Genomic DNA, 23,818 nt, shown 5'->3' with positions numbered 1-23,818 from the left:
ATCACTATCATGTTCGTATGTATGCTGCATAGTTATGTGAAAACTCTGTCTGTGTGCGTGTAATTATTGATGTGTTGAATTTTTTTGTAGTGTGCGTTTGTCGCAACAGCAAAATCTGTGTCTGTTGAGTTACTTATCTTTTGGTGGTGTGCTGTAGGTGTTTACCTCGCCCCCCGCTTAAAGTGGCGAAAAAATTTGTTCGAAGAGTTTACGTTATCACATCTCCTTAGGCTATATACTCAAAGGCAATACCTGTCATATACTCTAGTAAATAGTAATACTCGATATCGATAAAATAATATTTCAAGCACTGGCTAGATTACGCTAGTGTTTTGTTTTGCCGTGAAAAATCCGAGCTCTGTTAATTAGTGTTACAAGTGTTACAACCACCTAGATATTTAACAAAGGTCCATAAATTACGTTATCTATTTTTGACGATTTTTGACTCCCCCCCCCCCCCTAAAATCATCCAAAAATCATACTTCGAATGACCCCGTTTCCTCCTACGTCTTGCTACCATCATCTGATGTCCAGACCCCCCCCCCCCCCCTAATTTGAAATGACGTAATTTATGAATAGTCCCAAAGCCGAATTCACAAATCCACTCATGCCACCACACAGCCGTGGATAAACAAGTAGGTACTTAGTATAAACTACGGAATATGTAAAAAGTTACCAAGTGCCATACCTACAATACAACTAAAATAATTCAGCGTGGCCGGTTTTGAATACAATGCTAATCGCTTATAATTATTAGGCGAAAACAAGGCTTAACCTTGATGCGCACTTTTGACAATTGCAATACGACTAGAATTTGTTTCAAACGCCTACACTCTATTAGTTAATTTCTAAATTCGAGGTCATAAAGGTCTTGTAGCAACTACATGCATTACTAGCTCCACTTAAAAGATAATCAGTCGGATCAAAAATATCGCAACATATATTACCGCGTATGACGCGCTGACGAAGACATGTACAATTGCCATGACTTCACTATCCACGCCATGCGGAAATGCCAAAACATGAAAAACATCTGGCAACAACTTCGAGATATCAACAAACAGTATTACCTAAGCATTTGTCACTGACTCATTGCAGTCTACCTACACCTATTATTTATTTGGAAGGACCCTCCAAAGTCCGTAGCAACAGAAAATCATCAGAAACGATCATACGATAGGTATGCATGACGAGAGAATTAGGAGATGCAATATCATTTTTCTTAGAAATGTACGTGCAAATCCTGTAATGTACATGATGATATAATTTCCACAAAGTGGGACATATCATATTACAAGCAGATATCGTATTTTATTTACAATTTTAGTCAGTTTGTAAGTGTAACTACGAGTACTAGCGATTTATCAAAAATAAGAAAATGTTTATTACCTTCATTATCATTTTTCTTAGAAATGTACGTGCAAATCCTGTAATGTACATGATGATATAATTTCCACAAAGTGGGACATATCATATTACAAGCAGATATCGTATTTTATTTACAATTTTAGTCAGTTTGTAAGTGTAACTACGAGTACTAGCGATTTATAAAAATAAGAAAATGTTTATTACCTTCATTATGCTTCACCAGTAAAATTTCCATACAAAGTGAGACTCGGCAATAGCAAAGCAATAGTAAATGACTCACAGACCTTATCTCTTTAAGGAATATTAGCCTAGGACAGCATACCGAATGTAAGAATGTTCATTGTACGTTCTGAGCTGTTGTTTATAGTAATTATCTTATGTCTTTGTACCGTTGTCCACACACACAATGTTTTTATAAATACACACGCCACGTAACCTATTTAGGTATGTACTTATGTGTACGAGAGTATGGACAAACATACGAATTTAATAAAGTCACACTAACGTACTATTAATAAATAAGAATAAATATAATAATTAACCGTCTTCCTCTTCCGTGGCAACGAAGACTAAGTATATGATGTTTACCTAAAGCTAAAATGTTATGTTTGTACGAGTAGGATCCCTTAAATAAAACCACAGGTGCCCTCAAGTCCTCATTAGTGTACCGATGTCATCCGCTTCCACAAATAACTTAAACAATTAACATCCCAGTGACAATGAATACGGCGGAAACGTGACCTTACGACTGAATAGTTCTAAACGTGTAGCGATAAGTAGCTGGCTTACTCGACCTAAATTGCATGTCTACTAGCTTAGTGTTGAAATAATTATTAGGTTCAGGCAGGTTCAGGTAACAATTTAACCGACGAGTTCTATAGCCAACCGCATACTGCCGTGGGCTCGTCGTGACCTTCATTTGCCTCAAACTTATCTTAATCGCCCATAAAAAAAGTCCGCGCATCTCCCTTCTACACACGACCAAGACGAGAGTATAGCCGTCTCAGGACCGGTTGTCTCTCGGTTTGTAGAACGAAGATTTCACCTGTGATACCTCGCACCAACGTTTTTGCTATAGAGTGATACAAAGCGATTATAATCTTCGTACACCGAGAAAGCAATGAGACGACGATTTGTAATGTAACTGAGAATCTAATGCAATCTCAATCGGTTCTCGGCCAAATGATCGATTATTTATTATTGCAACGCATCAATCTAAATTGTCTTTTGATAAGTCATAATAGATAGTCTAGCTTAGCCAGATCCAAAATTTGATGATGACCTAGCAGTAATATTTAAAGGCAACAACATACCTACGGACAATATCTATAAGAGTAACGTAGAAATTAAGATGCAATTTTGTCTGTACTGTTGTTCCAGACGGTTACGAACATGAGAGCATGGAATGCTCACTGATCACCGTCTCGATACAGGTACAACGTATTTGTATGTGTATTGTGTACAATCCTACACCGAAACAGATGACGCAACAGAAACTGATTTTTAGTTTTTAAGATTTTTATTATTGTATGTATAGTCAGCAGCAGAAGTTGCTAAGCGGGCGAGGTGTTCAAAATTACCTTGACGCGCTCTTATTCTCTTAACAATAAAGTCGCGTCAAGATCATTCTAAACACCTCGCCCGCTTAGCAACTATTGCTGCTGACTGTATGTATGTTAGTTTGTAAGGTATATGAACCTTAGTTGCCTGAAAATAAATGATATTTGATATTGTATCTACGTTTGTAGTCCCTTTGTATTTCGCTTTGTGTCGGATGACGTTGGGATGACTAAGTTCCCAAAATTAATTTGGTATCCTTAACTTTTGTCTACATAGGTACATGACCTATAAAATTAAATTTTAAATTATTATGTATGCGTGATGACTAACTTTATCATGAGTTATTGGATTGCGTGACGCAAGACTTTGAATATGGCCGTTTGCTAACATGTATTGTATCAAAGCTGGTTCTTACTCAACTAAATGCTTGAGTTTATTGTCTCGAAACCTGCGACGTTACAGCTGGCCAATAGTTTGTCTAGGCAGTAGCGGAATGTAGTTAGTTACTAGTTAGTAATAAGTCAACACTTGCGCAACTTATAGGAACAATTTTACTTAATTGTTGACGACGAAAGTTAACGTTCATCATTAGAGATAACGACGTAGAATTTTTAATTGATATTGTAATTTAATAAAATAATAAATGTACCTATATTTATCCGGATGCGGTGAAAGTAAATGCGATTGTTTACAGAGAGACAAGACACAATACATATTTTATGACAGCAACGTTTGTATGTGAATGTTAAACATTTGGCAGTAAAACAGTCATATCACATTGACATAGATATCTAGGTACTGGCTTTACGGGCAATAATAATGAGGCATGACAGGGGCCAGTACAGCGGTGTGTAATCGCTACAACGCGATTGGTTGATGAGTTCGCATCACGCGCGCGATTAGTTGACGAGTTCGCATTACGCGCGCTATTGGTCGCAACTAGTCGCGTTAGACTGCACGATTGGCTGGAATTCGTGAGTAGCACCGCTGAACTAGTACGATGTTTAGTGCCCCATTAGCCCGTCCTTAGATATTATACGTCAATGTCATATCATAACATAACCCAAAGGCAAAGTCACGTACGAATTTATTACGATCTTGCTGATATCCTTTCGGTCAACTTCGATGTATTATTAGCTTGTAGATTTTAATCTAACTTGGTCCCGAATCGACGATTAAACTACTTATTACAACAACGGTTAGAAGTAACAAAGGTCAACTCGACTTCTGCTCAGACAGCATGGTAAAATGACAATAGCTTCACCAATTATCGAAGGACTTCAACTCAAAAACGAGCGGTCAAGGTTGTGACCTCTGCAGTTCAACTTTAGGTGTAGTGGCTGATTGACTGACTGACTGCGACAATTGTACAGACGCACGATTTCAAAATCGCCGTTTTATTCAAAATATGAGATAGTGGCAATATTAACTTAGGGTAGTAAGAATTAATGGGACATTGCTTGCGTAATTTAATTAAATACTATTCTTACTACACAAACCTTATAATTAAAAATTATTTAATTGCTAAATATTTGAAATCTGCTGAATGTACTACCTACTAGGTAGGTACTCAATTTTCTCTAGGTACCTACCTACTTTATTTTCAAAATCGTAGTTTTGAACGCCGACTCGACGAAGAAAAACATCGTCAGCAAAATTGCATACATCTGCGAAGAAATTCAAAGGTTTACGTGTGATGTTCCCAATTCCCATTTAGCAAATGTGAGGCCTAAAGCCATACAGCCCCTCTTGTCGCCAGCCCTTGTCGTGTACCCAACCCAAACAATGCGAGACCATTCAGCGGTCTTAGCATGGTTCCATTTTTATCGACTATCACTATGCCTGAGTATGCCCGTCACTTATGCACTTACATGCTTGTTAGAACGTGACAGGCATGGTGACAAATGATAAAAATGCGACCGTGCTACTAGGGCAGGACATTACCATATGAACTGGTGATCATTAATATGGTTTTCTGAAGATGGTTAAAAACCGGCCAAGTGCGAGTCGGACTCGCGTTCCAAGGGTTCCGTCTCACGCTTGACTGCACATTTCTAATAGGTTTTCCTGTCATCTATAGGTAAAGAACTATTTTGTGTATTTTGTTCAAAATTTTAGACCCAGTAGTTCGGAAGGAGGGGGGAATGGTTGGACAGACAGACACACGCACGAGTGATCCTATAAGGGTTCCGTTTTTTCCTTTTGAGGTACGGAACCCTAAAAATAGAATAGGTGGAAGACGATAAGCTTGTTTTCAACGTAAAACATCACGTCTTTATCTTCTATTAAGAAAGAAATCTATTATTTTCCTAGTACGAAACACGTCATACTTAGTAAAGCACCCTTGGAAGTCGTTGTGTCATTGTTATCGGCGCAGTGACAATCTAATCGTGATTCGCGCGCGGAGTGGGTAACGCGAGGCACGTACATGCGTACACGCACCCGTGGTACGAGTCCTACATACCATCAGCTATGTACGTAGACCAGTGTTGGCCGAAACGTTAATGCAATTGAAAATGTTGGCAATTAACCATTATAAATTGAACCTTAAACCGTAACGGTCTGTTACAGTTTACGGTTCAATTTATAATGGTTATAGGCCAACATTTTCAATTGCATTAACGTTTTGGCCAACACTGACGTAGACTAACAATGTCTGTCTGCTGGTAAAGCTACCAATACGTATAAATAGCAGGAAAGCTTGTCGGTTTACTACTAACTGCACTGCATGTACCAAACCAAAGTGTAGAAACCGTTGCGTGTGTAAATGTAAAGCAGATTAAAATGACGATGGCCACACAACAAACATTCGTTTTTAGCATGCTACTTGATATGATAACAATTGCATGCTTGTAAAATGTGTACACTGTAGGTACGTACCTATGCGTATTGCTTAACTCACATAAATTATATACTTACATAGGAAAAATTACAGTTACAGAGCATGCAATCAAAACTATCCCGCTATTTGTTGCTCCTTTGTTAGGCATAAGAATGTTATAATGAGACTCCAAATGGCAATAACACTAGAATTATATTGAAATTTTAGTACTGACTGAGATATACATACATAGATGACTTGGATGCTTAATCAACATTATGCTCCAACAAATGACTACTTGTAATTCTTGCGGTCAAATAACGTCGCGTCGCGTGCTTGGACCGTAAGTAATACGGTTCGTCAAATACGGCGACAGAAATAATGTCATATTTTTCAGAATTTAAAATTAAACGTGTTCATTGACACAATCTTGAATTGGTTATACTTAATTATTTGTATCAAGACGATGCGACGTTAAAAACAAATTAAGTATCCACGTACGACCTAGACCTTACGAACTATTTTGCATACAAAACGTTTACATGTACAAAATCGATGTCTAACCTTGCAAGTATGGCCAACGGTACGGTGTTAAGGCGCGTCTTACTTGAGCTGAATATATGAGAGGTAATTAAAGCCCGGCCACTTTCGAAGTCAACGAGCTGGCCAGACCGGAAGCAACCGAATACCTACCAATAACCCAATAATAATTAGGAAAAGTTTATGGAACACGGACATACAGATATGTATCTACGAAATGTTAAAAAAGCGGCCAAGTGCGAGTCGGACTCGCCCATGAAGGGTTCCGTATTTAGGCGATTTATGACGTATTAAAAAAAAAACCGGCCAAGTGCGAGTCGGTCTCGCGCACGGAGGGTTCCGCATCATCAACAAAAAATAGAGCAAAACAAACAAAAAAAAACAAGCAAAAAAACGGTCACCCATCCAAATACTGACCCCGCCCGACGTTGCTTAACTTCGGTCAAAAATCACGTTTGTTGTATGGGAGCCCCACTTAAATCTTTATTTTATTCTATTTTTAGTATTTGTTGTTATAGCGGCAACAGAAATACATCATCTGTGAAAATTTCAACTGTCTAGCTATCACGGTTCGTCAGATACAGCATGGTGACAGACGGACGGACGGACGGACGGACGGACGGACGGACAAACGGACAGACGGACGGACGGACGGACAGCGGAGTCTTAGTAATAGGGTCCCGTTTTTACCCTTTGGGTACGGAACCCTAACAAGTTCTAGGTACTTAATACATTGGACCAAGAAATTGGACAGGTGGAAATGGTGGAATACCAACCTAGGTAAGTACCTACCCTAAGTACCTAATGTAAAATGGTGCAAAAACAGTATTTACCATTAAGTATGTACCTCCTACAATATGCTAAAAATAATGTTTTTAGTTACTAAATCAGAAAAAATAGTCCTTGATTCAGATATTTTTTTAATAAAATTGTAAATTACTATGTATTTGTATGTACATGATTGCAATGATTAAATGATTAAATTACACAACTAACTTTTTCAAAAGCTTAGGTAGGTACATGGTAGGTACCTAGATCTTTCTTGAAGCTAAGCTGATGCATGATCGTGGAGGTCCCAGTGAAAGGCAAACGAGTTCAATGTTCAGTTCACTATAACGGTGGTTAAATATTACAAATATCTAAAAGTAATACATTTTAATTTAGGTTTTTTAAGACGAGGAAATTGTGAAATTAAAACTGACATTTTTTATTGACGACATGACTACTATAGCTGGTCAAGCAAATCTTGTCAGTAAACAAAAGCGGCCAAGTGCGAGTCGGACTCGCCCATGAAGGGTTCCGTATTTAGGCGATTTATGACGTATAAAAAAAAAACTACTTACTAGATCTCATTCAAACCAATTTTCGGTGGAAGTTTACATGGTAATGTACATCATATATTTTTTTTAGTTTTATCATTCTCTTATTTTAGAAGTTACAGGGGGGGGGGGGACACATTTTACCACTTTGGAAGTGTCTCTCGCGCAAACTATTCAGTTTAGAAAAAAATGATATTAGAAACCTCAATATCATTTTTGAAGACCTATCCATAGATACCCCACACGTATGGGTTTGATGAAAAAAAAAATTTTTGAGTTTCCGTTCGAAGTATGGGGAACCCCAAAAATTTATTGTTTTTTTTCTATTTTTGTGTGAAAATCTTAATGCGGTTCACAGAATACATCTACTTACCAAGTTTCAACAGTATAGTTCTTATAGTTTCGGAGAAAAGTGGCTGTGACATACGGACGGACAGACAGACGGACAGACGGACAGACAGACAGACAGACATGACGAATCTATAAGGGTTCCGTTTTTTGCCATTTGGCTACGGAACCCTAAAAACTACTTACTAGATCTCGTTCAAACCAATTTTCGGTGGAAGTTTACATGGTAATGTACATCATATATTTTTTTTAGTTTTATCATTCTCTTATTTTAGAAGTTACAGGGGGGGGACACACATTTTACCACTTTGGAAGTGTCTGTCGCGCAAACTATTCAGTTTAGAAAAAAATGATATTAGAAACCTCAATATCATTTTTGAAGACCTATCCATAGATACCCCACACGTATGGGTTTGATGAAAAAAAAATTTTTGAGTTTCAGTTCGAAGTATGGGGAACCCCAAAAATTTATTGTTTTTTTTCTATTTTTGTGTGAAAATCTTAATGCGGTTCACAGAATACATCTACTTACCAAGTTTCAACAGTATAGTTCTTATAGTTTCGGAGAAAAGTGGCTGTGACATACGGACGGACAGACAGACGGACAGACGGACAGACGGACAGACGGACAGACAGACAGACATGACGAATCTATAAGGGTTCCGTTTTTTGCCATTTGGCTACGGAACCCTAAAAAGGGTAAAAATAAATATTAATCACGTAAAACGTTACCCAAATGAGATCAGAGACTAACGAATGTTATTTATTTATACTTAAGTAAATGTTTTTAAAACAAACTTTCTTTTATTGTCTTCAATCTACGAACGAAGATGCCTGAAAACAATATCATCAAATAAGTTCGCCACTTTTTTATTGCAGAATCGAAGTCACGAGTTTGCTAACACGCTTTCAATTGCGTCCTATTCAAGGTTTAAATTCATTGAAAAACCGGTGTCCTATGATCTAATCTAAAACATTTAATACTACCTCGTTAAAACGTATCTATGAATGTTATTAAATTCTCATGACGACTTTTTTATGGGCCGAGGCGTGGTACTGCGCTGGTTACATGTACCTAAACCTATCGCTTTCTATAATTTATAATTTCGGTTTTAGTATGATGGATGCCGATTGAAAGTGAAATTCGACTTCAAATTCAGGGTTACTTGTAAATTTAAGGTGTCAATAGAGATCGTCCGTATAAATAAGATCGAGGCTTGGTTTCTTACTAACATGGGTCACTTTATTTATTGACTCATTTGTTAACTCATTGTCGGTGTACATATTGTTTACAACTTCACACTATCTAGCATAGTCATAACATAAACATAACTCTCAGAATCCAAATTTCTTTTTATAACTAATCGAACAATAATTTATTTGAAAATAAAAGGGAAAATTAATGAAATCAAGGCAATCTAAACCTAATTTTCAATAACCTTCCAAAATTTTTTAGACGTAAGATCAATCTACAATGTGGTTAAATGACATTGGCAGTTCCAATACAAATGGGACCAGTTATTTAGGACGTTATGTTTATTGTATTTATTAGCAACAGTTAGCGATTTACCGCACACCTGTTCCACTGACCATAGCAATGGAAGTGATATCATACCATTGTAAGTCGTATTTATTTAGTATTTGAGCTTATACTCCCGTAAAATTCAGTTTACGCTCCAATAGGCTAAGATGATCATTACCATGGGCGTTCATTATAGTTAACACTGTGATGATTGTTTTGTGGCGTTTCTGAGAAATTACGGAATGTGTAATTATAATTAAGTCGGTACAATGTTTCGATGAAGATGGTATTTAGCGCAATTATATTCATATATCTGTGCTCTAGTATCATTTGACTTCTAAATACAGAATTTCAGAAGATAAAAATTAAGGGAAATGTTTTAATATTATGTACCTACAATCGGTTTATTGCAACTGCTTTCAATCCTAACATTCTACTTACTAGTGGTGTCCATCGACGTATCTCAGGACGCACCTTACGGTCACTAAAAATGGTACTAGTTCAGCGGTGTCACTCACGAATTCGAGCCAATCGTGCGGTCTAACGCAACTAGTTGCGAGCCACAGCGTGTCACACCGCTGTACTGGCCCTATTCATGCACCATTCTTATTGCCCGTCAAATTAGTTTGATATTGTCTAAATCACTGGATTGAACTGACCTGTAGGAGGCCGCTCCTTCGGGTAGCAGATCCGGAAAAGTCCCCTCGTCCTCGTGTAGAAGTAGTACTTCGTGTTCAGGCTGTCGAGAATGGCCTGAGCTTGTGGGTTGATGCCCGACGAGCTCTCAGCACCAGCATACGTCTGAAACAATTACGAGGGGCGTTCAAAATATTCTCGGTATTGATATCTTACAACCACTTCTAAAATTTCTTTCGTTACTGGCCGCTAAGGTTTATTCATTGACATTAAAAAAAAGTATAATTCGAACCGAGATGTTCTTTTGTATTTCTGCAATTGCTGAACAAACATGAACATCATGTGGGAATTGACAATGTTAACTAAATTAGAACATCGATGCGTGATAAAATTCTTGACAAAACAGGGTAAAAATCAAAAAACCATAAAAGAGGAAATGGATTGTGTTTACCGTGAGTCTGCTCCTTCTTTATCTACCATTCAAAAGTGGTCAAGCGAGTTTAAACGTGGAAGGGAGAGTGTTGAAGACGACCCTAGACCTGGCCGGCCTGTAGTAGCTACTTCACAAGAAAATATTGATAAAGTGGAAAAACTTATATTGGAAGATGGTCGAGTGAAGGTAAAATCTATAGCACAAGTAACCAATCTCTCTATTGGTACCGTACATGATATTATCCATGACCATCTTAATATGTCAAAAGTAAGTGCAAGATGGGTTCCGCGAATGCTGACTCGGCTTCAAAAAGACATGCGTGTAGCTTGTTGTTCCGATTTTATTGACCTGTGCGGTGAAAATCCTGATGAGGTGCTGCAAAGAATAGTTACTGGAGATGAAACCTGGGTTCATCATTATGACCCAGAGAGTAAACAAGAGTCCATGCAGTGGCACATTAAGGGTTCAGCTCATCCCAAGAAGTTCAAGGTCATCCCTTCAGCTGGCAAGGTCATGGCCACGATATTTTGGGATTGTGAAGGAGTATTACTGATCGATTATAAAGAAAAAGGTGTAAATATCACAGGACAGTACTACGCTAACATTCTACGTCAATTAAAGGATGCAATCAAAGAAAAGAGGCGAGGAAAATTAACCAAAGGTGTTATGCTTCTGCATGACAACGCCCCCGTCCATACTGCTCATATTGCCAAGGCAGCTATTGTTGAATGTGGGTTTGAAACTGTTACTCACCCACCGTATAGTCCGGACTTAGCCCCCAGCGACTTCTTTTTGTTCCCCAATCTTAAAAAGGATCTGCGTGGAAATTAATTTTCCGATGATGAAGCATTGAAGGCGGCAGTGGAGGAGCATTTTTACACCAAAGATAAAAAATATTTTTATGCAGGATTAAAAAAAATAATTGATCGATCTTTTAAGTGTATGAACATAGGGGGGGAGTATATTGAAAAATAAAAATATCAAACTTTTCGTACTTGTTTGTTTTAATTCTCATACCGAGAATATTTTGAACACCCCTCGTATTATACTCTATTAAACTCTACGTTCGGTTGGCCTAAAACAAATGTGGGTGCAATGGCATGATTGGATGGTAAGTAAAATTAAAGTACAGCAAGCAGACCATATGTAGATAAACAGGACGCGATTGTAGATTTCTAATTTTATACCTAAGAAAAATACCAAACAAACCTTTAGTAAATTCAAAAATTAAAACGTTCATATTTCTTGTTATCAATGTTATTTTCAGTAAAATCATTTTAGACATATTATTGACACTTCCAACGTCACTACGACACTTCTTAGATCTAATTATAATGTCTAGCGTGTCTGGCACTTCACATGGCTGTATCCCTTTTCTTTTGTATGTCAAAGGAAAGAGATGCAACACAAATATTTGCCAAATACAGCCATGTGAACGAGGGCATGGCATGAGTGGTGGGGATAACTGACAGAACGGGATAGTCTTATGTATCTTTCACTAGGAGTAGCAGAGAAAGCGCTATTATTGTTTGTCTTTGTCACAGTCTCATATTTTTTTATTCCCCACCGTAGTTTATGGTGGGATACAAACAATGCGTAAACGTCAAATTGGTGTGAAACATATGAACAGTGCAAAGATTATCAGGAAAAATATTGAAATCAGTGTTTCGTGTGCATGTAATACTACTTAAAAAGCGGCCAAGTGCGAGTCGGACTCGCCCATGAAGGGTTCCGTATTTAGGCGATTTATGACGTATTAAAAAAAAACTACTTACTAGATCTCGTTCAAACCAATTTTCGGTGGAAGTTTACATGGTAATGTACATCATATATTTTTTTTAGTTTTATCATTCTCTTATTTTAGAAGTTACAGGGGGGACACACATTTTACCACTTTGGAAGTGTCTGTCGCGCAAACTATTCAGTTTAGAAAAAAATGATATTAGAAACCTCAATATCATTTTTGAAGACCTATCCATAGATACCCCACACGTATGGGTTTGATGAAAAAAAAATTTTTGAGTTTCAGTTCGAAGTATGGGGAACCCCAAAAATTTATTGTTTTTTTTCTATTTTTGTGTGAAAATCTTAATGCGGTTCACAGAATACATCTACTTACCAAGTTTCAACAGTATAGTTCTTATAGTTTCGGAGAAAAGTGGCTGTGACATACGGACGGACAGACAGACGGACAGACGGACAGACGGACAGACAGACAGACATGACGAATCTATAAGGGTTCCGTTTTTTGCCATTTGGCTACGGAACCCTAAAAATTCAACAAATATGGTGAATTGCTCAGTTTTGCGCTGTACAAGTGACTGCCGGCAAAAACAGGACAACGTAACATTTCACAGGTAAATACAGTATTTTATACTTCGGTCGCATTATCATGCTTAGTAACAGCATCCTACAATCTATATCAATTAAAATCTGAGTAGAAAAAGCATTTACAGTAAATAATAACTCGGGTAAAAAAATTAACCTATAAATATTTCCTGATAAATTAACCGACCAAATTACGTACGCATATTGACAGTAAGCCGTCACCCTTTTAATAACGTGTATTCAATTTAGTCGCATTGCTATTATTCGAGGGATACCAGCCCGTGATGCATACAATTACCCCAAAATTCGGGTATTTTGTATTTTAATAACATTTTTATAAATAATTTTGCTGTAGAACTGGACATATACGAACAATAAAATTGAACTGTGTTTAAATTAGAATGTAAATTATATTAACGTTATAGGGGGTTTTGCCACGACTCAGAGAATCTAATTCTATGATATGCTGCAGGCACTAATTCTTAATTTTGCAATAAGAGTGACAGATTACAAAATGAATATTTCGTTTATTACCTCCAGATTTCCACAAGATGCAGGCACGCGTGCTAAATGGATTTTAGCAACCGGAAGGAGAAACTGGGCACCGACGCAAAACTGCCGGATATGCTCAAAGCATATTACGAAAACCTACCTTTTCTATTTCTTCCTGTGGCACACTAATATGTATAATTAATCGCTTAATGATATAGACATTTTTGTTCATAGTTTGTCCGTTTTCAAGAACAAAGTTCGGCATATTTTGTTTACTAGTAATTGAAAAATTGTTTCAAGTAAATATTTTGCATTGTTTTCTTACTTTATTTGCGTGTTGTACTCACAACTATACCTACTGGTAATTTATAATTAAGTAACCTATTTACTTTTCATTGTAATAGTCAACTTAGTAACGTATGAAACTTTAGGCCTATTTTTAGTAATTTTTGTAAGACTTATTTGTAAAAGTCTGTTTGTTTTCTACATAAATTAAAAAAAAAAAGAAAATTGGCCCATTGATATTTTATTTATCGCTGCGTCTTACGTAGGCGAACTACTCGCGAACGTGATTAAAATTACCCCAATATTTGATAATATTGGGGTAATTTTTACCTATATGGTATCCCCGGGTTTGTGACGTCATCTATGTCTATCCCTTACGGGGGCACGCGGTAGGCCACATCTATAGAAATACTACCATCTATGCATGTGAAGTACCAGCATAAGAAAGTAAAAAGTTACATTATTTACACCATAGACAATATAGGCATTCTAGTACGATATTGAAGTATGAAAAAGTCAAGCATAAGTCATAATCATAGAATTAGAATAGAACGAGCGCGACAATGACAAGTCTGTGGTCATAATATATCTACGAATTTATTTGCAAACACAGATGAATCAATTTATTTAACATGAATTAAAAGGATTGCAGTGACCTCAAAACTACACAAAAGGTAATTATGCAGCCCGAAAGCTTCCTACACACGCATTCTTGAACCGTTCCCATGCAGCCGTGATACGAATTGGTTCGAAAGCAAGCAGTGGGAACCGATAAGTTGTTCTACGTAGGAAATTAACATGTCCTATTCATCATGTGAACGGTATTAGAGTTTCGCTATGACGCTGCAGATCCCGATATTGTTAGCAGTGACCTCCAGTTTATGTATAGAGCTCTAGGTTTCTCTTGGTTTGTTAAGATAAATGTTAAGATAGAAGATAGAGGGGATCTCGATGGCAGTACGACAGACTGGAATTGTGTGCTCATTAAATAAAAATTCCAGGGGACAACAACTAAATGATAAGACGATGATCTCTAATTCTCAAGCAGTTGGTCAAAAAAGGTACTTAGATGCGTCTGGTTTAAAGAAGCGCTTCTTCTAGCAGGATAAAAAACGTCTTATATTTTAGTTGATATGAATTGCGTTTTAAGGAATGGCTTGGAAAGAATTATAAAGCACCTAGTGAAGCTGGAATAGACTATGCAGGTTTGACATAGGGTACAGTTACCTCGGGTCCTCGTCGTCGTCAACATCAAAATTCTAATTTAGACATAACGTGTTTAGGAAACAGGTTTTACTGTTACCTACTTGCATCAGCCAGAAATCCTGTCTTATAAAATACGAGTATAAATTAGCTATATATATATCTCCTAGTTCTTATAAATAACTACTATAGGTAGACCATCTTACTCAGACTGTGGGCGAGAAGTTATTGTACTTGTCTATTTTGAGAGCGTAGATTTAATGCCGTGGTTTGTATTTGTACTTTGTACTCGTTTCAAAAAACAATAAAACCAAAAATGTCGAAAATCAAAAACACCCACGCAACTTGGGCTAAGTGGCTGAAATCCAATTGGTTCTAATTCTTCTATTTTTGAAATTTTGAGATAGAAAATTATTTTTTCGTTTTTCGGAAGTTTGTAAATAAATTGAGCATGGATATTGGATTTTATTTACGCGCTACCACCTATTGGCGACACAATTCCCTATGTAAACTTGTATTGTATAAATATCCCCTTATCGGTAAATGTATACATACTACATTTAGCAGGTACACAATAAGAATTGTCTGAATCGACAACAGTACCTACTGAAGGTTGCTTTCTTGGAAGAGATTCTTGGAAGGTATCGCCTTATGCCCATTCATTGGCAATTAGCAATTTAGCACGCAGGCTTCAGACAGAATAATAATAGGTAAAGGTTGAACACGCCAAAACTGGGGCACACAAAATGTAGTACAAAATTATAATAAAAGTGAAAAAGTATATTATGTTTTACACATTTAATAGCATATTTAACGCTGTTTAAAATAACATTCCATATTTTAGATTTGGTCTACACAGTAAGCCATTTTTCTAACTTTCCTACGTACACGGCTCATAAGACTTTGCACCATGTTAATAGAACACTGTCTTGACGCCCATGTCCACATCTTTTGTAGTTCAGGGACCGATTTTACTCCGCCGCCTTTCTTTTTTAAAATTCCCTTCATAATACTCCAGTACTCTTCAACGGGCCGCAGTTCCGGACTATTTGGGGGGTTGCACACTTTTGGTACCACCACGATCCCATTTGCAGCATACCATTCCATCACTGGTTTTGAGTAGTGGCAACTGGCTAAATCTGGCCAAAACAAAGGTGGTGAGTCATGCTTTCTTATGAAAGGTAGCAAACGTTTCTGCAAACACTCTTTTCTATAAATATCGCCGTTTATTGTCCCGGTAGTAATAAACGGCCGACTTCTTTTCCCACAGCTACATATTGCTTGCCAAAGCAGGTACTTTTTTGGAAATTTCGAACGTTTTTTTTAATTTACACTCTTCAGGGGCGTCTACTCTACTTAGGCTGGTATAGAACTCTTGCCCAGGAATTTGTTTAAAGTCACCTTTTATGTATGTTTCGTCGTCCATGACGACGCATGCAAATTTGGTTATGAAATTCTCATAAAGTTTTCGAGACCGTTTCTTCGCGGATGAGTTCTGTTTCGAGTCTCGATCTGGTGCTGCCTGGGCCTTATAACTCCTTAGGCCAGCCCTACGTTTCACTTTTTGAACATAGGACTGAGACATTTTAACTTTTTTAGCAACATCGCGAGACGAAATCTTAGGATTTGAGGCAAACATGTTCACCACCTTCTCGTCCTTTTTTTTATTCTTGACACCCTGCACGCCTCCACTTCCTGGCTTCCGATCTATTGTTAGGTGCGCACGGAACTTTTTTAATACGCGACAAACCGTAGATTGAGGACATTTCAGTCGTTTCGCGATATCTCTGTAGCTCAGTAATGAATTTTCTACGTATTCGTGCAAAATTCGCTCGCGTTGTTGATGTTGTTTGCTCGACATTTTGACAACGAATAAACATAATTTAAAAAAACTTGATAACATTATAGGCCAGTGTCTTGTGAACAAGTAGGTGCCATAAAAGTTTGTATATCTCTATTATTTGCATAGCAATAGTCGATTGTACATGCCCCAGTTTTGGCGTGTTCAACCTTTATGTATGTTTGCATATTTTACAAACTCTTTTTATCACATACTCGCCCGCTATATTTCGTTTGCATATGTTGGTTTTGAATTTCTTCCTAGCTTTAAAAACCACCAGCTGAATTTACTTGTGAATATGTAAGCATAGTAACAACTAAAGACTGCATGTCACTGCGGTAAAGCCAGCGCAAAAAGCAGCTAGTAAAGCAGGTAAAACCTTGCATAAAATACAGTCTCGTCTTCATCACGCGTGTACAGTCGACGTCAAAGATATGTTAACACTGTAGCACCTTATTCCCTTGTAATAAGGCGAATATTGTATACAAGTCTGGACTGTACTGTACAGTGCAGCCCATATTTTAATATTCGTTCATGCGCCGGTGGCTCTGGTTTTTGCGGTGCACCGTTGCGCCTTGTTTTGATTTGCTGGACACGTTTCGGCCGTGCCGTTATTTACGAGCACAGGTTGAACACTAGTAGTGACTACTTTTACTTTTAACAAGGGTAGTAGGCAACAAAAGTAGATATTCCTGCCTCATAGACGTAACGTAACCTGATGAAACAATAACGCATGTCTTTATCATTAAAGACTTCACTATACTCTAACCGGCATTATAATTTAACGTAGAGTAAGTTGCCAGCGGTTTTCAAAGACATAGATTTCTACAATTAAATATGTATGTACTTATAAGAAAGAGTACGGTTTACGACTGGTTAGATCATTTTCCCAAAATCATAATTTACCTGTAGCATAATTTCTATTCGCATTTTTTCCTATTCTTAATTTACACCAGATGCATTAATTCCTAACATGATTTTTCCATTCGCATTTATTCCTATTCTTATTTTACACCAGACGCATTCATTCCTAGGTTAAATTTTTCTAATAATTAATACTTTCCAAGTCGTTTTATTCGCATTCTTTTTATTTCTTAGGCGATAATATTACCATGGTCCCACCGTACTGTTTCTTTTCAAAAAAACATTTAGTTTACAACTTAACTAGACGGATTTTAGTAGACGGAGGTTAGGTTCGTTAGGTAGCTTCAGATGCCCGAAGGGCAAACCGCCCAAAAATAGGAACCGGCTCCGTCTAGCTAAGTTGTGAACTAAATGTTTTTTGAAAAGAAAGTGGGGTGGGGTAATCGATTTTTTGATTATAGAATAAACACCGTAAGAAATATTTGTGAGTGGCTAAATTGTCTAATGGGAAAATATGCGAATGGAGAAATCATGTTAGGAATTAATGCGTCTGGTGTAAATTAAGAATAGGAAAAAATGCGAATAGAAATTATGCTACAGGTAAATTATGATTTTGGGAAAATGATCTAACCAGTCCCGTTTACTATCTAGTATGTAAAGAAAAGTACAATCTGCAATAAGAGCGTGTATCAGAAACTTAATTTTTGACAGAAACTTTAAAGCCTACTCGTTCCAAGTGACAATTAAAATAGGGTTCATTAAAATTCTACAATATGGTTTTACTTGTTATGTAATTAGCTTTGTATAGGAATTAGGGCACAGACACAGATCACTTAAACTACACACATATACAATATAAAAACTTGCGCCAGTTTTTTACCACAAGAAATGTGACGCTAATAAGAATAACAGTGTTAATTACAGAGTTGAATTAGAGTTAGACATGAACGAGTGTGTGAATACAATCGCCAAGACCGCGTAATTTTTTTTTTTAATAATTTATTCGGGAGTGTATGGTTTTAAATGCTCTTGAAGCGATGCTTTTGATCTCGGTTATTCAAACAAAATTTTCTCCGTCTGTGTACGCCGCGAATTCCTAGGAACCGGTTCGAGACCGCGGTACGACGCAACGTCACCTGTCTACGACTGGGTAATATGAGATGAATCCGGATGAATGAGAAAGAATCCGGAATCCGGGTGAACTGGGGCTCAGCTCTTGGAAGATATTTTTTCTTCTGAAATTGCTATGCGTCAGGATTCAAATTTAAAATTATCAATTAGCAGCATAATTGATTTCGATCTGACACATCCCCTTTTATTTTGTCGTCGTTTGTCCAACTATCGATTTTATTACTGCAGGTTCCCAGCTGGGAACCTGCACCTACCTCCTCTTCTAGTTTGTTTCGCCTTACCAAGCTTTTTAAATTCTTAATCAAAGATTATTTCTCTCAACATCGTTTGTGTATTAATTAGGACACATGTATCAAGCAGTCAAGTATCAAATGAACTATAACATCATATCAAACATAATTTTATCGGGTGTATTGCAAAATTTATCCACGATAACGACCAGTGTAACCTGCGTCTAAACTGCTACAACTTAATCCATATTCCTAGTTCATGATCGCAGATTTTTTCCTATGGCACGACTCAGCAGGTACATTAGAAATCACGCAGCCTATGGGAATATAGGTAACATTGTAGATAAGTATTGTATAACGTATCGGCTGTCATGTTTCGTCATCAAATCCTCTTTTTCCCTGATAGTAAATAAGAACAATCCGAGCGCATTCCCACGAACATTAATTTAGTAATTCTCACCGGCATCGGCTACCGCAATAAACCTTATGCCGTAGGCCTAGGGATGTTAATATTGATTTACAAATAGTAAAAGAGCGCGATCAGCCAACCGAGCGAGACGTTCCTTCAACTTGAGTTCGTCGATCTTTGATTTGAATCAGTCTTTCCAGTATCGGATGCTATTCGATGGGAAAATAAGAAAGGCTGATTAACACTAATTTGACGCCATTATACATATAATTTATTACAATTTAGTAATAGAAAATCGGAAACCAACATAATGCGTGAAAGACGATATGTTTTATTATGTAAAAAGTTTGCACGATGTATTATTGTCGTGCATTTTTAATACCCCATATGTAAATTGTAGCATACATTTGCATACGTGTACCAACAAAAAAACTGCAGTGCATTTTCTGTTACGGAACAAGTATAAAATATACGGATTAATTCCATATAGTAACTTCAGTTTCGTTTCCACAAATTGTCTACACGCATAAAGTGTGAGTGTGGACGTTTTACGGTCTTCCGTATGGAAATAAAATAAATTTTATTATAGACGGATATACATCAAGCATTAATAGCAGGAAAATACAAACCAAAATAATTGCTTGATTTGGCTTTCTCTTAATTTTAACGAATTGTTTGATTTTATTGCACCTATTTAAGTAATTGTTTCTTGCAACTACCTCGAGTTACTCGAGTGGTACGAGTAAAACATATAACTGCATATTTATGATAAGTGAATAATAAAATTAACTGGTGGTATGCAATAGTGAGCATTTTCTTACCATAGTAGCGAAAGCGTTCATTGTATTAAGATTATACTAAATGTTTTGTAAACTTATTGACTGTTGACATATTATTAACGCGAGGATTCAGTATATAGTATAGAATGAAGGATGAAACAAACCAATCCAATTATTGTACCGCATAATTAGATGCAGCGTCACGCAAGAGTTGGTTGAATTATGTAAATGGTTTTAATTCCTACTCCATCGAAACAGTATTACTGTGAAAGGTCAAGTCATTCTGGCCGAATCGCACCGTTTAATAGTAATTAGTATACAATTTAAGCGTAACTTACCAAAAGCGACCTCCCTTTCAGTTGAGCGGAGACCAAAAGCAGGCCAAGGAAGTGGTCAACGGTCGTACGGTCGTGACTCGGGTCCCGGTGCAACCGTTAATGGTGTGGTGAATGAATCGACAATTAAGCTGCCCACTTGTGTTACAGAATAGGAAGATTCATTGGTGAGAAAAGCTTTTTTACGTAATCGTTTTCATCAAACCGGCCAAAACACTGGCACTGCTGGGCTGGACATAGGGCTTCCCTCTCCCTTGAACTCACTTCAGTCCCTTGCCATTCTCATTCAGCCTACTCTTTACTAGAGCGATTCATTTTGTGGAAATTTTACCCACCTGCGTTCTCCCTACGTTGTAACCATTCCAGAACTCAACGAGCCAGCAATAACGAGCTATGCATTTTTAGCCGCTGCCACTAAAATTTAGAATATAGTAGCATCGTGCACCTTACATTACTGTACCGTCTGTACCTACCCCAGCAAGTCTGTTCACACCGATCACTCGACACGACAGACTTACACACGTGCTTGTTTCGGCTACTTTCCCCGGCGTCCCACGACGTTCGGTAATTACAAGCGCTGCCATTGTCTGGGACTTTCGCTAGCTTGTTTAGCTTTAGCTTCTCTATTTATGTTTCTATACTAAATATTGCGACCGTTTCATGTTTCTGAAGGCAAAAAAAAAATATCCATATCTTTATTCCTTTGGCATATGTACGATGGGCTCTTCGAGAGACGAGTGGACAGCTGAGCAATAACGTTGACCCTTTCGTTACCTACTCCCCAAGAGGCTAGGATTAACATATTTGGTCTTTGTAATAAAATCCTCATTATTCCAGGTCACTGACTGAATAACCCGCCAGGACCTACGTTTACAGCGATTTCACGTAAAGCCATGTACGGCCAAGTCATTCATATGTATACATTTCTCCACCTTCGAGGTGAATGTGTATAAATATTTATGTCCTTGACTGTACATGTATTAGTGTAATGTAAGGTTAAAATTTGGTTTTAGTAATTATACCAACAAACCATCAAATCTGATAAACGAAATAATAGCAGGTTTTCAATTCGGGAGCTCAAACTCTCTTCAAAGTCCAGTTAATAAGTGAAAAAAACACGATTTCATGCTCGTGGCTCGACGTAACGCCCGTTGATATCTTTTCTATTACGGCAACGACAACCGGACGTAGTTATGTACCATCGTCCACGTTGTTAACTGACGATTCGTAAATCTTATTCCAAAGACGTAAGCTAGATAAACCTTGCAGACCTAGAGGCTAGAACTTTAGGTATGAATGTCATCTCAAGATGCAAACAATAGGATATCTACACCTAGCTCAGTAGGTACCATTGTACCAACACGTACACGTCGTACATATTATAGGTACTGGTGCGCGTGCCTCGGGACTCGTCTCGTTCACCTTGCAATGCCAAGAGCGAGTTCTTCACCCCGGGCTTGTATTTGTGTGTGCTCACAATACCTTCATTGGTCTTAACTGACTTATATATTTTATATAGAGAACAGCCCTTTTGTACAAGAACGTTGGTCCGCGCTTATAGGCTTTTGTGTTGGTGCCGACAGAATTATCATTGGGTAGGTATCGGATGTTGTGTGTAAACATAAATATGGGTAGGTAGACGTAAGTATTTGCTTTGTAATTTGTACGTGTGTACTCTGGTGCTTTCTTGAGGAAATTACCTATGTACTTGCTTATTTATTACGAGCAAAATTTCACAAATGTCATATACTCGTAATAGGATGTAAAATTTTCCGGAAGTGTAATCTATAAGCTTCACAAATTTGTGGTAAAATTTACAAAACTATTTCCTACTTGGGTTACGAGTGATATACCTACTTAGGTAAACGGCTCTTCGACAGTTTTTAACATAGACCATATTATAGAGCATTCCGGGACTGGGCAGTCAATGTTATAGCAACTATCTTTTTGATTTACATTGACACTGCTTCCACCTGCAGTCCTTTCCCCTTGACTGACTTAAATCATTTACTCCGAGATATGGATCTACAAAGATCTCCATATGTATAACTTGACCTCCACTTTCTTCCAAATCTTGTTTTTGTTAGTGTCAACGCTTCGGCTTCTAGCTTATCCGCGCAGTATCAACATAACCCAAAAATAGACTTTTTAATGAACAACAAGTGTTGTTCAGTTAGTTCATTCGTCCCGGTAGTTTTCCAATGTGTCGTGAAACATAAATGTCACAAACTGTGACTTTCAAGTTCACTGCCATTTGTGTTTCGTTTCGAACCTTTACTAGTCAAGTAGTCACATCTACTACCTTTGAAATTTCCCTAGCGGTTTCCCTTACGGTACTGTGTGTTAAGGATATTATATTCCTTGTTAAAGTAAACCGCTTGCGAGGCATAAATAGCTCACACCTGTCGTGTAGGTATCACGTTTCCTATCATCTGCCACAAAGTAATTTAACGCCATGACGTTGTGCACCTTTGAAACAATGGTCTGACATAGCCTTAGGTCCGGGCTGATTATATGGTGCTGGTTGAGAAGAAGTATTTAATTAATGACTGGATGCAGTGACACGACGAGGCTAAACTCATAATTTTGTGACGATTGGTAATTTGCGGTTTAAATAAAATTTTGATTTGCTTATCTATGAAACTAACGAAGAATCTCCCATTTCATCATCATCATCTTTTGTCAGAAATCACTAGCTTTCTTAGATATTACACAACTAACTAAGCCATCATAATAAACGCCATAAGTAAGTAGGTACCTACTTAACAATCAAAATAAACATTTTCTAAAAAAGACTGCCTCTTGTGAAGCAACGACACAATGAAAACGAGATTTAAAAAAAACGAGCGAGCCGTATCAAAGATCGTGCCACAAAAACATCTTATTACTGGAGAAAGACACGCATTCAGTCACATATTTTTTATCACAAGTTACTCAATAAACGCATTTTATTCGTCTAACTCTAACAGGCGGTCTAGCATGACTTGTGTTCTCGCGCGGCTCCATACTTGAAGTCGCGCAAGATGTATGGAGTCGCGCGCGAGAACGCAACTCATGCTAGACCGCCAGACAATAGTCGTCCGCGTCTATTTCTGTCGAGATAAGTTTAAATATCATAACTGCAATGAGAAATGTATAATTTTTTTACATTGCATTTTTACATTAAGAAAATTAAAACATTTTTAAATACTGTATAGTTACTGCTAATATGCTGAGCTCGGGTATTTTGTCATGAGACAGACAAGTTTCTAGCATGTGGCCACCAGGTGGCCACTACATACGAGTCACGCAAGAGAATGATCCTAGCATTAGCTGTAAGATTATAATCATCTTTCTATATATAAGTAGGTAAGACATGTGCTAATTGTGAATTAC

The 23,818-nt window shown here is 37.5% G+C and overlaps 1 protein-coding gene across 2 annotated transcripts in view; it reads right to left on the bottom strand.

Moving 5' to 3' along the window:
• The window catches only part of LOC134651144 (uncharacterized), a 59,936-nt gene that overhangs the window by 27,567 nt on the left and 8,551 nt on the right, over positions 1-23,818 (bottom strand). For both annotated transcript variants that reach the window (XM_063506176.1, XM_063506175.1), the window contains exon 2: positions 10,138-10,279. In XM_063506176.1, coding sequence (XP_063362246.1) covers positions 10,138-10,279 — 142 coding nt within the window. The remainder of the gene's footprint in view (positions 1-10,137; positions 10,280-23,818) is intronic.

Source organism: Cydia amplana, chromosome 9 (assembly GCF_948474715.1).
Source record: "Cydia amplana chromosome 9, ilCydAmpl1.1, whole genome shotgun sequence".
NCBI classification, from domain to species: Eukaryota; Metazoa; Arthropoda; class Insecta; order Lepidoptera; family Tortricidae; genus Cydia; species Cydia amplana.
This window is presented reverse-complemented; position numbering and strand designations above follow the sequence as displayed.